This window comes from Thamnophis sirtalis, unplaced genomic scaffold (assembly GCF_051295495.1).
Source record: "Thamnophis sirtalis isolate CommonGarterSnake01/CBP01778 unplaced genomic scaffold, rThaSir2_p1.2 scaffold_3, whole genome shotgun sequence".
Classification (NCBI taxonomy): domain Eukaryota; kingdom Metazoa; phylum Chordata; class Lepidosauria; order Squamata; family Natricidae; genus Thamnophis; species Thamnophis sirtalis.
The window spans coordinates 26,220,031-26,236,189 of record NW_028261383.1 but is presented as its reverse complement, the minus strand read 5'-3'; the positions used below and the strand labels follow the sequence as shown (position 1 = coordinate 26,236,189).

The following is a 16,159-nucleotide window of genomic DNA, read 5'->3' as shown; positions in this document are numbered from 1 at the left end:
TAATCAAAAAAACGGGTTCGCCCGAAAAATAGGATTTTTTTTACTACCAGTTTGGGTGAACCAGTAACATTTTTACTACCGGTTTGGGCGAACCGGTCCAAACTGGTAGCATTTCACCCCTGTGTCATACTCAAGGCCCAGGGGCCGAATCTAGCACCCCAGGTGCTTACATCTGGCCCACGGGACTGCCCTGGAAACAGCCAAGGACCGCCCCGCGGTGCCTCTGCCCATGAAAACAGAGCTTGGGAGGGCCGCGGCTGGCTGTCCCGAGCTCCATTTTTGCTGGAAGAGGGTTGCAGGATGCCGTCGCAGCCGAAAACAGAGCTTGGGAGCCCATTTTCACTGGCAGAGTACTCAGGCTACCACAGGTGCTCCCGGCACGAGTGATGTCGAACTGGCCATGCCCTCTGTCCCCCCCCCCCAAGGTCAAACACAACCCTGATGCAGCTCTCAATGAAATCGATTTTGATAGCCCTGCGTAGACTGTTACCATATTTCCCCTTAGTCTTAAGGAAGACTTGCAGCAAGGACATGGGAGTGCAAGAGAGGAGAGGGAAAAAGAAATCTAATTACATATGTGAAACTTCATATACACAAACGCCTTCTAATCTAATTTTGGAAAGCCAGAATGACTCAGTCATCCATTTAACCCACTGTGGTGCAGTGGTTAGAGTGCAATACTGCAGGCTACTTCTGCTAACTACCAGCTACCTGCAATTTGGCAGATCAAATCTCAGCAGGCTCAAGGTTGACTCAGCTTCCCATCCTTCTGAGGTGGGTAAAATGAGGACCCAGATTATTAGGGGCAATAGACTGACTCTGTAAACTCCTTAGAGAGGGCTATAAAAGCACTATGAAATGGTATATAAGTCTAAGTGCTATTGCTATCAAACAGGGATATCTGTCCTTCCACTAGGGACTATTATACATGATGACATAGAAAACAACACTTAAATGTTTTTAAAAAGTACTTTTTATGGTTATTAATGCAGCCGTTTCTTTTCTAAGTTTAGGTTCATAATTCTTTACAATCCATGTTTTATTTTTCCCATCACACACTCTTGTTTTATTTTCTGGGGAAAGAACAATTTCATACAGTTGACGTATCAATCCCACAATCCTCTATCCTTAACTGTTATAGACTGTTTTGCACATCCCCTCTCTATGCCATACGCTGGCAGATCTCCATGGAGGAATAACATCACAATCACATTCCAGCAGGAGAATCTAGTGTGTTTGCAATTCACTCAATATAATGCCTTTAAAACAGGGAATTCTGCGTTGACCTGTGGCCTATGCGTCAATCTCCATGTCACATGATGATGAAAAAGGGATTGGAAGGCAAGGAGAAACATCTCTCTAAGGCTGGGATGGGCAATTATGGGAACAGGTGAAATCCACCTGTGGACTTCAACTCCCAGAATTCTTGAGCCAGCATAAAATGGCTGTCTCAGGGATTCTGAGAGTTGAAGTCCACAGGTCCTAAAGTTGTCATAATTGTCATCTCTGCTCTAAGGCTACCTAAAACCACAGAAATAGAGGAATTTCTCAGTGCATAGCTCTATGACTAGCCTACATTTATTCCAACAGCTTCCTTCAAGCAAGTATACTGTGAAATCAGAAGACCTGGGAGTTCATCCCGGAAACTGGGCCTTGTCCACTAACCCAGTGGACGTTTTTTATTGTTTCTCCCCAGCATGGGTCCTCTCGTGTTTATTAAGAATCGTCCTGCGAATGAAGCCTTTCCCGCAATCGGAGCATTTGAAGGGTTTCTCGCCCGTGTGGGTCCTCTCGTGCACAATGAGACTCGAACTCTGGTTGAATCCTTTCCCGCAATCGGAGCATTTGTACGGCTTCTCCTCCGTATGGATCCGCTCGTGCCTGATAAGGCTCGATTTGTCGCTGAAGCTCTTCTCGCAGGATGCGCAGCTGTACGGCTTCTCCCCGGTGTGGATCCGCTCGTGTTTAATCAGGCTGGACCTGTCACTGAAGCTTTTCCCGCAATCGGAGCACTTGTAAGGTTTCTCCCCCGTGTGCGTCCTCTCGTGGTTCGTCAGGTTGGACTTCCGGTTGAAGCTTTTTCCGCAGAATGAGCAATCGTAGGGCTTCTCCCCCGTGTGCGTCCCCTCGTGCCTGATCAAGTGCGACCGGCTGCTGAAGCTTTTCCCGCAGTCCGAGCACTTGAACGGCTTCACCCCCGTATGGATCCTTTCGTGAGTCAAAAGGTGAGATCGCCGCACGAAGCTTTTCCCGCAGCTGGAACACTTGTACGGTTTGTCCCCTCGGTGGGCTCGCTCGTGTTTGTTAAGGCTCGACTTGTCGCTGAAAGGTCTCCGGCAGTGCGAGCAACTGTACGGTTTTTCCCCCGTGTGGATTCTCCGGTGTATGACGAGGCTTGAATTCTGATTGAAGCCTTTCCCGCAGTCCAGACACTTGAAGGGCTTCAAACCGGTGTGTTTCATCTCGTGAATCAGAAGGTTAGATTTCTGGACGAAGCCTTTCCCGCAAGTTGTGCAGCTGTAAGGTTTCTCTCCCCGGTGGATCCTCTCGTGAGCCAGGAGACTGGAGCTCTGAATAAATCTCTTCTCGCAGCCCGAGCATTTGTACAGTCTCTGTTCTCGGTGGATCCTTTCGTGCCGCACGAGGGTGGAGCTCTGGTTGAACCTTTTCCCACATTCCATGCACTTGTAGGGTCTATGCTCCGTGTGACTCCGCTCGTGCCTGATGAGGCTGGAGCTCTGGTTGAACCGCTTCCCACACGCCGAGCAGCTGTATGGCTTCTCCCCGGTGTGCTTCCGCTTGTGCCTGATGAGACTGGAACCATCGCTGAAGCTGTTGCCGCATTCAGAGCAACGGAATGGCTTCTCCCCTGTGTGGATTCTCTCGTGGGTACGAAGGTTGGACCGCTTCATGAAGCTTTTGGTGCAGCACGAGCACTTGTGGGGCTTCTCCGCCGTGTTTTGGTTTTCTTGTTTGACACGGTCGGCTTTGTCAGGGAAACGTATCACACAGCCAGAGTAAAATGGTATTTCTCTCTGCAACATTTTGTCATGGACACCTATTGGGATAAACAAATAAATGTTCATTTTTAATCAAGGCAGGATTAGGTTTTCAGCAGGGACATCTACCGGGGAGTGGGGAAAGGAGAATCAAAATGTTTGGGGGAGTTGTGACAGGATTTTGATCTTTTGATTGTCCTCGGACATCTTTTGGAGGACCACCTCAGTCTATATCTGGAGTAATTTTATGGAAAGAAGATTGTTATGATCTCCCCAGGAGGTGCCCCAGTTTACGTAGATTGTGTTAAGCCATAATGTAGTTTGTGGCCCAGACCGTCTTTCTCCAGCCTGGCATCTCAGATCCTCTAAAAGCAGAAGGAACATGGAACCTGCTAGATCTCTCTCTCTCCCCCCCCTCTCCCTCCTTCTCTCTCTCTCTCCCTCCCTCCTTCTCTTCCTCCCTCCCTCCCTCTCTCTCTCTCTCTCACACACACACAGACTTTGCGCCATGTTATTATATCCAGGTTGAGAATCTCTGCTCAGAAGCAACATCTTGCTTAATGCATGCTGGAAAGAGATTAAGTAGGAAAGCAAGTGGATTGAGAGGGGACATGTCATTTCTTCTTTATTTGTTTAACCTACCTTTATTATTTTTATCAATAATTAAAGGTAGCAAAGATACCCAATACTCCTTCCTCCTTCTCATTTCCTCACAATAACAATAACCCTAGGAGGTAGATTGGGCTCAGAGAGAGAGACTAACCAGGGTTTGGATTCAAAGATTTTAGCAACCGGTTCTCTGCCCGGTTGCTGCGTGAGTGTGGCCATGGTGGGTGTGGCCTACTCAGCCTCCTGAACCATGGGGGAGGGGAGCATTTTTCTCGAGCCTCTGGAAGGGTGAAAACAGCCTCCTCTGGGCTCTGGAGGCCAGAAACAGGCCCGCTTCCAGACTTCTGGGAGGCCCATTTTTCACCCTCCTCAGGCTCCGGAGAGTTTCCTTGAGGCTCCGGGAGGGTGAAAGTGGCTCCCCCGGGCTCCGGAACTTCCAGGAGGCCTGTTTTTTGCCCTCCCAGAGCATGAGTGGAGACTCCTGGGAGGGCCAGAGTGGCCAGGGAGAGCCAGTCCTTGCAACTACCGGTTCTGCGAAAGATGTAAAATTAGCATCCAGTTCGCCTGAACCGGTGCCACCCAGTTGAATCCCACCCCCGTGTCTGACCCAAGGTTACCCAGTCAGCTTTCATGCCTAAGAAGAGACTAGAACTCACTTTTTTCCTGGTGATTAATCCAAAGTCACCCAAATAGCTTTCATTCCTATGATAGGACTAAAATTCACTACCACCTGATTTCTAGCCTGCAACACTAGACCAAACTGACTCTTAGAAGGAATTTGCCGTAACAGACCTTTCCTCTTAGTGATAAAACCTAATGGTGTAAATTAATCACACTTACCTGATTGGACTGTTTTGAATGTCACACTTGTTTCTGAAACCTGGGGACAGGGAACATACGGGATTTCTTCCTGTTCCAGCTTTATTATTACATCTGGAAGCTCTGACCAGAAGAAATGAGATACGACAGAAATGCTATTTTGATAACTGGCAGCGGAAGATATGTACAATTTTCTGGGCAAATCCCAGAACTTTATGCAGTAATTCAGAACAACTGTTCTCAAACCTGGCATTTTCCAGGTGTATTGGGACTTCAACTCCCAGAATTCCCTTTGCCCTGATGCCTTGGAATGCTGGGAACTGCAATGCCCACAGTTCTGGAGGACAATAAGCTGCCTTAGAGCAAGACTGTGAATACCAGCAACCTTCCCCTCCCCCAATACACAGTAATTTCAGAATGGACACATTTCATCAAGCACAAAATTAAGGGCATGTATGAAAGGAAGGAAGGGTGATTTTGTCTTAATGTACTTCAAAATACAATTGTGACATTTCTCCAATTGTTTTATCTTCAAATCAAGATGATCCAGTGGCTGAATTAAAAACTGATCTTGGTTTCCCAAACTCTAGATCAATGCTACAATGTGGTAGTTTTTTAAAGGTATAATAGAGCAGAATTAAAAGGCAAAGATTCCCTGCGCACATATTTGCTAGTTATTCCCGATTCTAGGGGGCGGATCTCATCTCCGATTCAAAGCCGAAGAGCCAGCGCTGTCTGAAGATGTCTCCGTGGTGATGTGGCCAGCATGACTAAATGCTGAAGGCTCATGGAACGCTGTTATATTTCCACCAAAGCTGGTTCCTATTTTTCTACTTGCATTTTATATGCTTTCGAACTTCTTCTGGCAGAAGCTGGGACAAGTAATGGGAGCTCACTCAGTTATGTGGCGCTAGGGATTCGAATTGCCGAACTGCCAACCTTTCTGATCGACAAACTCAACATCTTGGAGCAGAATTAGAGAACTTCTAATGTGGGAAACCTAGATTAAATTGACTGACTGATTATGTGCCATCAAGTTATTATCAACTCTTAGTAACCACATGAAAAAGCTCTCCATAACTTGGTTTTTTCAACAGTGCACCAGTTAAAGAACTCCTGATTTAGGAAATCTAGATTAATTGCAATAATTCACTCAATAGTTAATCTTACCAGAACCATAATCTACTGGAATTTCTTTTTCTTGTGAAGCAGGCTCTGGAATCCATGGATCTCCCCCATGGATCACTTCAGACTTGGGAACAGGAAATCCTATGTAGGAAGAAAACAAACAGGTGCATTGTACAAATGGAAGAGAATTATTTGTAGATCATGGTTGATCTGTGAGGTTCTCGATCTCCCTGTGCTTATTTTCCTACAGATGTTTCATTACCCAACTAAGTAGCAATATCAATGCTGGAAGGGAGTGGGGTTTGGTTCCTCTTTGTATATTAGTAGTTTGCCCTGCAAATGTTGGTGGGAGTGTTCTTCGTGCAGTGAAACGTACAGTAATCATTCTAGAAGTAAAACTTATCCCAAATATCAGAGAAGAGCATTGAAGCTGGAATCCGGTAAATTGCCAGAGCTAAGATAATAAATATAAGGTGTACACAACCTAGCTCATGTTCAATCCTTTAATTGTTATACAATACAATACAATAGCAGAGTTGGAAGGGACCTTGGAGGTCTTCTAGTCCAACCCCCTGCCTAGGCAGGAAACCCTATACCGTTTCAGACAAATGGCTATCCAACATCTTCTTAAAAACTTCCAGTGTTGGGGCATTCACAACTTCTGGAGACAAGCTGTTCCACAGATTAATTGTTCTAACTGTCAGGAAATTTCTCCTCAGTTCTAAGTTGCTTCTCTCTTTGATTAGTTTCCACCCGTTGCCTCTTGTCCTGCCTTCAGATGCTTTGGAGAATAGGTTGATCCACCTCTTCTTTGTGGCAACCCCTCAGATATTGGAACACTGCTATCATGTCTCCCCTAGTCCTTCTTTTCATTAAACTAGACATAGCCAGTTCCTTCATGTTTTACTCTCCAGTCCCCTAATAATCTTGGTTGCTCTTCTCTGCACTCTTTCTAGAGTCTCCACATATTTTTAACATCGTGGTGACCAAAACTGGATGCAGCATTCCAAGTGTGGCCTTACCAAGGCATTATAAAGTGATATTAACACTTCACGTGATCTTGATTCTATCCCTCTGTTTATGCAGCCTAGAACTGTGTTGGCATTTTTGGCAGCTGCTGTACACTGCTGGCTCATATTTAAATGGTTGTCCACTAGGACTCCAAGATCCCTTTCATAGTTACTACAATTGAGGAAGATACCACCTATACTGTACCTGTGCATTTCGGTTTTTTTGCCTAAATGTAGAACCTTACTCTTGTCACCATTGAATTTCATTTTATTAGATAGTGCCCATTGTTCAAGTTATGCTCCACTACATTTCATTTAAGGAATTTACTGTATTTTTCGCTCCATAACATGCATTTTTTTGTCTACCCAAAGTGGATGGAAATGTCTGGGTGTCTTACGGCGCAAATATTGCCGAAGCTCCGCTCACCTGTAGGCCCCCACCCTTTGGCTGTTTTTTGCCTCTATGTGCCCCGTTTTGGAGGCCGAAAATGGGATGCGCTGAGGCCAAAAACGGGATGCAAAAAGGCAAAAAATGGAGGGAGGGGATGTGGAGGCCGAAAATGGGATGTGCGAAGGCCGAAAAGGGACACGTGGAGGCTGAAAACAGGAGTGGGTCTTATAGAGCGAAAAATACAATAGTTCCTTAATTTGTATAGCTCCATCCTGTGGACCTTAAAAAGCATTGGGCACAAATTTAGATTTATTCTTTCTGTACCTGAATGATCAACTGAGAAACTCCGACTTCCTTCGGCCACCTGGTTGTTTGGAAGCCATGAAACATCTTCTTTGTCTTCTAACTTAATTGTCACGTTAGGGAATTCTAATTAAGAGAAAGAAAAGATATTGAAGAATAAAATATTGCTGATTCTTATGTTGGGGGTGGGGGGAGGAGTACGGTACAGTATATGTTATTGTTCACATCTACCATTTACAAATAACATCCTAAAACCCTTGGAGGCCAATAAAAGAGTTTCAAATATCTCCATCTGGGAGACTGGAAGAGCTGCAGACTAGACCAGTGTTTCTCAACCTTGGCTACTTGAAGATGTTTGGACTTCAACTCCCAGAATTCCCCAGCCAGCGAATGCTGGCTGGGGAATTCTGGGAGTTGAAGTCCAGACATCTTCAAGTGGCCAAGGTTGAGAAACACCGGACTAGACAATGGTCTGATAAAGAAGGAACTTAGCTTGTAGAAGCAATGGAGGCATGGCAAATGCCTCAGACTTTCGTCAACTGTACGAAGTACGGATAGTCCTCGACTTACAACCCACAATTGAGCCCAAACTTTCTGTGGCTAACTTAGACAGTTGTTAAGTGAGTTATGCCCCATTGTACAACTTTACTTCCCGCAGTCACTGTGTGAGGTTTCCAAAAGATGTCCTAATTAATTTACGAGCCTCAAGACAAAGTTCAAACGAAATCCAGTCATTTATCAGGAGCAACATTTTGCCATGGAGTCAGATCTGATTTCTGTTTAATGGTGGCTGAACTTTATCTCCATATCTCCCCTCAGTCTGTGTCATAAATCACAACCACCAGGGAAGTGCTGCAGCAGGTTTCGCACCTCACACGCCTGCTGTAGAAATTTGAGATCCGACCCTAATCGAAGGTACGTGTGGAATTCTCTCCCCCTTCTCCAATGTCAACTTGATAATAGGCGTGGAAATGCTTTACAAGTTGACACACTGCAGTTGTTAAGTTAGTAACGTGGCTGTTAAGTGAATCTGGCTTCCCTATTGAGTTTGCTTGTCGGAAGGTCACAAAAGGGGAATCACTTGACCCCAGGACACTGCAAACATTATCAATACCTGCCCGCCTGTCAAGCGTTTGAATTCTGATCACGCAATGGTCCTCAGTTTGAACAACGGTCATAAGTCACTTTTTTTCAGTGCCACTGTCATTTCAAACGGTCACTAAACAAATGGTTATAAGTCGAGGACAACCTGTATTCCAAATCTTTGTCCAGAAGGTTTCTCTGTCCTTTTTCAGAAGCACAAAGGTGCTGCCACTGACTTGCAGAGACTTCTATTTGAAGTAGCTCCAACCTCAAGTCATTTTTAGGGGGGAAAACAATCCACCTTTTTCCAGGAAGCATGCACTCAATTACAATAGAATAGAATAGAATAGAATAACAGAGTTGTTCTTGGTATAGGGATCTCAGGAATAGGAACCTTGGAGGTCTTCTAATCCAACCCCCTCCTTAGGCAGGAAACACTATACATGAGATGGCGAAACTCTGGCCCACAGCCCTCTCTGTGGGCATGCGAGCTGTTGCCCAGTTCAGCTTCACTGCACATGTGTGTGTGCCTTCCGTCGGCCAGCTGATTTTCGGGTCTCTGCCACACATGCATTTTTGGTTCCAGGAGGCTTCAGGGAAGCCTGCTAGGCCCAAAACAGGAGAGAGGGGTCACACACATGCGTGGGGGGGGGAGTGCGTGGGGGGGTCACGTGCATGTGTGAGGAGCAGGGGGAGCATAGGAGGGGTCGTGCATGCATGCACAGGGGAGCTGGGGGAACGTGGGAGGGGTCGTACACGCATGCACAGTGGGGAGGAACGCATTGCATTATGGGTGTGGGCACGCGAGTCTGCACTGTCGCTTGTGCACGGACGGTTTTGGCAGGCGAGGAGAAAAAGGTTAGCCGTCACTGTCCTATACCATTTCAGACAAATGGTTTTCCAACATCTTCTTAAAAACTTCCAGTGTTGGGGCATTTACAACTTCTGGAGGCAAGTTGTTCCCCCCGATTAATTGCTCTCACTGTCAGGAAATTCCTCCTTAGTTTTAAGTTGCTTCTCTCCTTGATTAGAATCAGTTCATTTTACTCCGAGAGTGTTTAACTCGAAAATGTGATTTCAGGGAGGGATGTCCCTTGATCAGTACGGCCCCACAAAACAACATAAACAATACCCTTCAAATCCGTAAAAGGAGAATGAAATCTTTACCCAACGAAGACATTTCCCTGGAATTCTCTTGGTTATCCGTCCGGAATCAGTTTCATGGATAGGGGTTCAGAGGTCTGTGGTTCCTCCTTCACCAGATGCACAGGGCTGCATCTTCAGTTGTCTGATGTCCTTGGGGTGTGGGTGAATAGAGCACCTGTTTTTAGCATAAAGATATTTTCAGAATTTGCAAAAGGCTATTATATATCCCACCCCATGGCAATCCAATAATGTGTACTCGGGCCAGTAGCTGCCATTCCAGAGATTGAGACGTTGGATCCAGGCATGTAAGTCAGTTCAGAACGTCTACTAACCTGCCAACAACCATACTGTGACCATTACAGATGATCATAGAGGAAAAGTTAATGAATACCCAGAGTGGCCTTCTTCAACCTGGGTGTCCCGAGATGCATGGACCACGTTTCCCAGAATCCCTTGCACATTGTGGCCCTTATTGACCATTGTAGAAGTTGAAATCAGCTATCTGGAAAGCACCCACATTGGGAAAATCTATTCCACTTCTGGATTCAAGTTTCTACCAAATAGAATGAGAATTAAGGTGATGTTTTCAGTTACTCGGGTAGGTGCTATCAAATTGGGCCTGATTATCATGATGGCAGGGACCAATAGCTGCTATCTCCACCTGTCTCCAGTGATAATTCATAATCTATAGCAAAAAAACTATGTAATCACAGATAAATGTGTGTTTCTCTTCCAAATTCAGGGAACACTTCTTTAGCTCCGTGCAAACTTCATGTGCCCGAGTTTCTAACGAACACACTGACCCTGATGATGTTACCTAGTTGGGTAATGAAAACCTTCAAGCAAGCAACCAAGATCAGAGCGCACCAAGGATGCTATGAACTCTGTATAAAACCAGTGTACCTTTTTAAATCTAAGACCTTGTTTCCCTGAAAATAAGATCTCCCCAGATAATAAGCCCCAGGCTTTTGAGCGCATGCACTAAAATAAGCCATGCCCCCAAAATATTGCAACACAACAGCAGCCATGAGGTCACCACGCTAGCTGCCTCCTCCTCCTCAAAAATAATTAGACCTCGCTGAAAATAAGGCCAATAAGGCACTTATTTTGGGGGTCAAAAGAAAATAGGATCCTGTCTTATTTTCGGGAAAACATGGTATGCCCGTTATATTTTTTCCAGGCAGAAATGAGCGAGAGAAGAGCATCAGAATGAAAAGATGAGGAGCTGTGCCCATTCAAAATAAAAATAAAAAATAAAGTTCATCACATGGAACTTTTCACATTGGGGCAGCAGGTTAGTTCTATATTAGAAGCAAATTTATGTGTTTTGGCTTGAGCAATGAATCCAGTCTTTTTTTAAAAAATAAGCCATGTTTTATTGCACAAAATGTTCTGACTAGTTGAGGAACAAAAAAGGAGAAGTATAAAAAAAATGGACAGAGCAGCTTGTAACTAGAGCAGAATAAACAGCAAGTAGCCCAAATCTGCAAGGATAGAGAAAGCTAAGCTGAGAATGAGATAAGACTCGCAACAAATGCCAAAAATAACAAAAAAAGTTTCTTTTGATATGAAAGGAACAAGAGAGGTTAAGGGAAGCGTTGGTTCACTAATGACCTTTAAATACCGCCCCCCCCTTCATTATTTGATCTTTTTCTAAACCGGAATGATCAAGAGATCTTGCACTAGCCAAGCAGCGCTCTAGCAGTTTCTAGTTCTCTCAACTTTGAGCTTCTAGTTGTCTCAACTTTGAACACACTAGATTACAGTATTTCCAATACTGTGACCCAGGTGCCCCTGATCCTCCATATGGATACAGGAGGGAGTTTCCACTTGGGATTGTCTATAAATACAATTACTAGAAAATGGCATCAAATTCAAGAATCATTACATTTCACGTGATTCTTACTGACTCATGCGGAATCTTTCATGGCTTCAGGCAACAACTAGCAAATCACGAGAGCTGTTGCCTTCACAAAATCTCAGCCTTTTTAAATTGTAAAAAGAAGAATGTAAAGTCATTTTTGTTTAGCTTTGGATTTCGGCTGAACCATTCAGGACAGTAATATGTATCACAGTATTTGTACTGTATCCACCTCACTAGTGACTCTTGCTTGTTATGGCATCCTCAAAAGTTTTGATGACATGGTGGCAGTATACATATCAATAAGCACTGGGATCACAGAATTGTAAGGATCCACCTTAGCTATCCTATGATAGCTCTGACAGTACTATAATTTTGGAAGACACACTTGTGGCTAGGTACACACAACACATGAACTCATGAAAACTCTGTTTTTTCTGTACTAGCTAAATGGCTTAAGACAGGACTGACACGCTCAGCCCAAAACTGCACATCCCGGTTAAATGAACACAACTCTAGGCAGCATCACGTGAGAACCCAAAACAGAGATGTAAAATCTGGTGAACGCCTCCCGGACAAGCAAATAAAGGATAGGTGTTAGCAGAGGCTGTAACAATGGAGAAGGGAGATGGATTCAGAAACAGTTTGCTGGATTCAGAAACAGGTGTGTGGGTGTGTGTTTGTGTTTGTTTTACTCTCACCCGTTTAGTCACCACCTCCTGCCACCCAGGACAAGCAAATAAAAGATAGGGTTAGCAGAGGCTGTAGCAATGGGAAGGCGAGACGGATCGGGGTGCTGACTTCAGAAACAGGTGTAGAGGTGCGTGCGTTTTGTGTGCGTGTTACTCTCACCCGTTTAGCCACCGGATCGCTGCCCGCTCGGAAGATCCGCTGCCGCTGCTGCAGCAGCAATGATTTCTCTTCTCCCGCTTCCTTCCCAACGGAGCTTCCAGGCTCAAAGCCTTGCAAAGCTTGTCGTCCCGGTGCAGAATACCCGCCGCACCCCCGTCCAGCTCAGCGTCGGGCATCCGGGCACGAAGACCCCGAGACGCCTCGCTTCCCTCCCCACCGCCACGCTCCTTGGCTGCAATTGCCTCGGCGCCAAGATCAGCCGGGAGGAAGCCCGGCCCCCCATCCCAGGGCTCCGAGGGCTGCTTCGGGGGGAGGGGGAGAGTCTGGCAGAAAAGATCCGGGTCAGGATCTCCGGATGAAAGGAAGGGCAGGGCACAGGAGGAGGGAGGGGGTGGTGGGGGGAACTACGGGGCGCGTCCCCTGGACTCTGCCGGCTGTTTTTGCGGACGGGGTTTCCCTCGGGTTTTCCGCTTCCCGTCACGTGACCGAAGTCAAGCCAAAGGCCTGGAAAGGCGTAGAGGGCAGGGCGCCCGGTGGGTTCGATCCATCGAGGAAGGCAGGGACAAGCTCCGCCCACCGCCAGCCCGTCTGTCTCTAGATAGCCCGATTGGATAAAGGCGGAGGATGCGGAGTTCTTTTAAAGCGGGCGGGCGCCAGAAACAAGATTCTTCTGCTGCCTAAGCAGAGCGATGCACGAAGACTTCCCCCAATGGGGCAACACCTGGCTTGGCTCAATTCAACTCATACCTTATTTGGTCCACTTTCGTTAAAAAAACCATCTTATCTGGTCAACCTATTGCACAGGCAGTCCTCGATTTGAGACCGCACTTGAGCCCAAAATTAATGTTGCCCAGTGAAACATTTGTTAAGTGAGTTTTTGTCCCATTTTACGACCTTTCTTGCTACAGTTGTTAAGTGAATCGCTGCACTTGTTAAGTTAGTAACCCGGTTGTTAAGTGAATCTGTTTTTCCCATTGACTTTGCTCGTCAGGTCACAAAAAGGGGATCATATACCCTGGGACACTGCAACCATCGTAAATATGAGTCAGTTGCCAACACTATCTGAATTTTGATCATAATGCTGCCATGTGTAAAATAATCACGTCAATTTTCAGTGCCATTGTAACTTTGAACGGTCACTAAATGAAGTCGAGGACTACCTGTATCCGATTTTGTCCAGTTCAATTTATAATACCTGATTTATGTAATGCCATATATCATGTAACTGATATATTGTATTTTTATATAGTGTTTTATATTTTTACTTGTAAACTCTCCAGTCATTCTGTGAGTAAAATGGACAGTATCTCAATTTGAAAGCAAACAAATTTAGTAGAAGTCACTTTATAATTCCTGATTCGGTCCAGTTCAATTTTTGATTCCTAAATTGATCCAATTTAATGTTCAAATACCTGACTTTGGTTAACTACACAGTTGACTAAAAGCCAGTGTGTGCAGTGGTTGTAGGAATGGCAAAGACAATAAAACCATAGGCTAAGCTGACAGAACCAATTTACAGGAATAATAGTCTGTATTTTGCAATGACCCAAGTTGGTGACAAGCCACAATTGCCCATGGCTGATTTCAGAAAACATTTAGCTCTGAGAGAGAAAGAAATACCCGGGCTGTCGGTTAGACTGGTAAGCCAAAAGAAACCATACAATACTAGAAAAAAGAAATGGCAAATCAATTTTCTGTCGTGGTTACAAAAAGAACATGGAAGTGTCTCAAAGTCAAAAAGCTGAGCTCAACATCAACATTTTATCATTTATTTTGCCGCTAGTCATTCACATCATGGAATACTATGATAAAGGCCAACCAAATGAATCCAAGAGTCAGAATTTGATTTTATATATAGGGACACGGTGGCTCAGTGGCTACAATGCTGAGCTTATCGATGAGAAAGGTCGGTAGTTAGGCAGTTCGAATCCCTAGCACCACTTAACGGAGTGAGCTTCCATTACTTGTCCCAGCTTCTGCCAACCTAGCAGTTCTAAAGCATGTAAAAATACAAGTAGAAAAATAGGGACCACCTTTGGTGGGAAGGTAACAGTGTTCCGTGCTCCTTCGGCATTTAGTCATGCCGGCCACATGACCACCGAGACGTCTTCGGACAGCACAAGCTCTTCGGCTTTGAAACAGAGATGAGCACCGCCACCTAGAGTCGGGAACGACTAGCACACATATGCGAGGCGAACCTTTACCTTTTATATATATATTGACTCTTTTCACATATTTCAGATGCATCCAACTTTTCTATAGATCAGTGTTTCTCAACCTTGGCAACTTGAAGATGTCTGGACTTCAATTCCCAGAATTCCCCAGCCAGCGAATGCTGGCTGGGGAATTCTGGGAATTGAAGTCCAGACATCTTCAAGTTGCCAAGGTTGAGAAACACTGCTATAGATCCTTCTATTAACTCAATTTTCTGGATTCCCGTAACTCACATAAATGGGATGGATTTCCTACAACACGCCAAGCCAAAAGCTACTCTACCCACTTCTTAGTGTGTCATAACTGGTCAGCCACTTTCTCACCCGAGGCTGAAGATAGTCACTTATAGAAAACAGATAAAACCCAGCCTTCCAGTGAATGTTGACCAGACAACTGGTCACTTCTCACCCAACAAAAAACACAATCTAAAAATCCTAGGCTGCTGCTCATTTTTATACGTGTGTGTATGTGTGTAGGTAGGTAGATATAGATGTGACATTTTAGTTGAATAGAATTTGCACCTCACATGGTGTCTGCCCGGATCCACTGCATAAATGGGGTATAACAGGAGTCTCCAACCTTGGCAACTTGCAAGACTTGGGGACTTCAACTCCCAGAATTCCTCAGCCAGCATTTTAATTAGACATGGCTGGCTGAGGAATTCTGGGAGTTGAAGCTCCCAAGTTTTAAAAGTTGCCAAGGTTGGAGACTCCTGGAATTTAACATCCTCTGCTCAGTGTGACTGTGGGATCCAACGTCATACTGTAGATCACATCGTGACCGGCTGTAAGCTGAAGGCATTTATCGGTCCAGTTTCTGATTTTTTTCAGATAAACAATTCTGGGCTTCTATGGTTAGATGGTACTAATAAAGGAGAATATTGGTACTTCAGGGTTGATATGAGGGATCCTTGGTGGTCTTTGAATTTGCTGGTTTTCTTATAGACATTTCATTAACCAAACTAAGTAACCTAATTTGGTAATGAAACATTTGCAAGAAAGCTCAGAGAACATCCAAGACTCCTAATGGTTAGATGGCCTAGAATAAACATCTTTATTTAAATATAACTTTTTAATGTTCTTATTTTAAAGGTAAAGGTTCCCCTCGCACATATGTGCTAGTGGTTCCTTATTCTAGGGGGGAGTGCTCATCCCCATTTCAAAGCCGAAGAGCCAGCGCTGTCCGAAGACGTCTCTGTGGTCATGTGGCCAGCATGACTAAATGCCAAAGGCGCACGGAACACTGTTACCTTCCAACCAAAGGTGATTCCTATTTTTCTACTTGCATTTTTTACATGCTTTTGAACAGCTAGGTTGACAGAAGCTGGGACAAGTAACGAGAGCTCACTCCGTTACGTGGCACTAGGGATTCGAACTGCCGACCTTTCTGTTCGACAAACTCAGCATCATAGCCACTGAGTCTTAATTTAGGTGAAATGTTAATATACATTGCAAGTCTGTGTATGTTATACCATACACAGAGCCCTCTCTGCCCAGATTTTGGCTTAAACAGCCTCCCACACCTCATTTTTGCTCCCCCATGGCCTCTTGCAGCACTCTGCCTGCTAATAACGGGCTTGCGAGGCCTGTTTTTGGCCAGGAGAGTGCTGCTGGAGGCCAAAAATGGCCTGTACGGGAGCTGCATGGGGGCCATTTTGGCCGCCAGAGATACCGTGGTCCAGTCATTTGATATTTCCAGGCCAGCCCCTCGGACCGGATTAAAACACCTTGAACCTTGAGTTTGA

At 45.2% G+C, this 16,159-nt stretch overlaps 1 protein-coding gene across 2 annotated transcripts; it reads right to left on the bottom strand.

The window, feature by feature from the left end:
* Positions 1-955: 955 nt before the first annotated feature.
* LOC106553358 (uncharacterized) lies at positions 956-12,427 on the bottom strand. Of its 2 annotated transcripts, XR_015696158.1 has the most exons (7): positions 12,202-12,427; positions 9,510-9,663; positions 7,281-7,385; positions 5,598-5,696; positions 4,449-4,550; positions 1,478-3,058; positions 956-1,401 (listed from the first exon to the last, which is right to left on the bottom strand). XR_015696158.1 is itself a non-coding variant. In XM_087711656.1 (6 exons), exons 2-6 carry the CDS (start codon positions 9,520-9,522, stop codon positions 1,680-1,682), a joined length of 1,698 nt encoding a protein of 565 aa, XP_087567782.1. In that variant the 5' UTR covers positions 9,523-9,663; positions 12,202-12,427; the 3' UTR covers positions 956-1,679. The 2 variants fall into 2 exon arrangements, 1 of the variants encoding a protein (XP_087567782.1); XM_087711656.1 differs by having other exon boundaries at positions 956-3,058.
* Between the last annotated feature and the right edge of the window lie 3,732 nt (positions 12,428-16,159).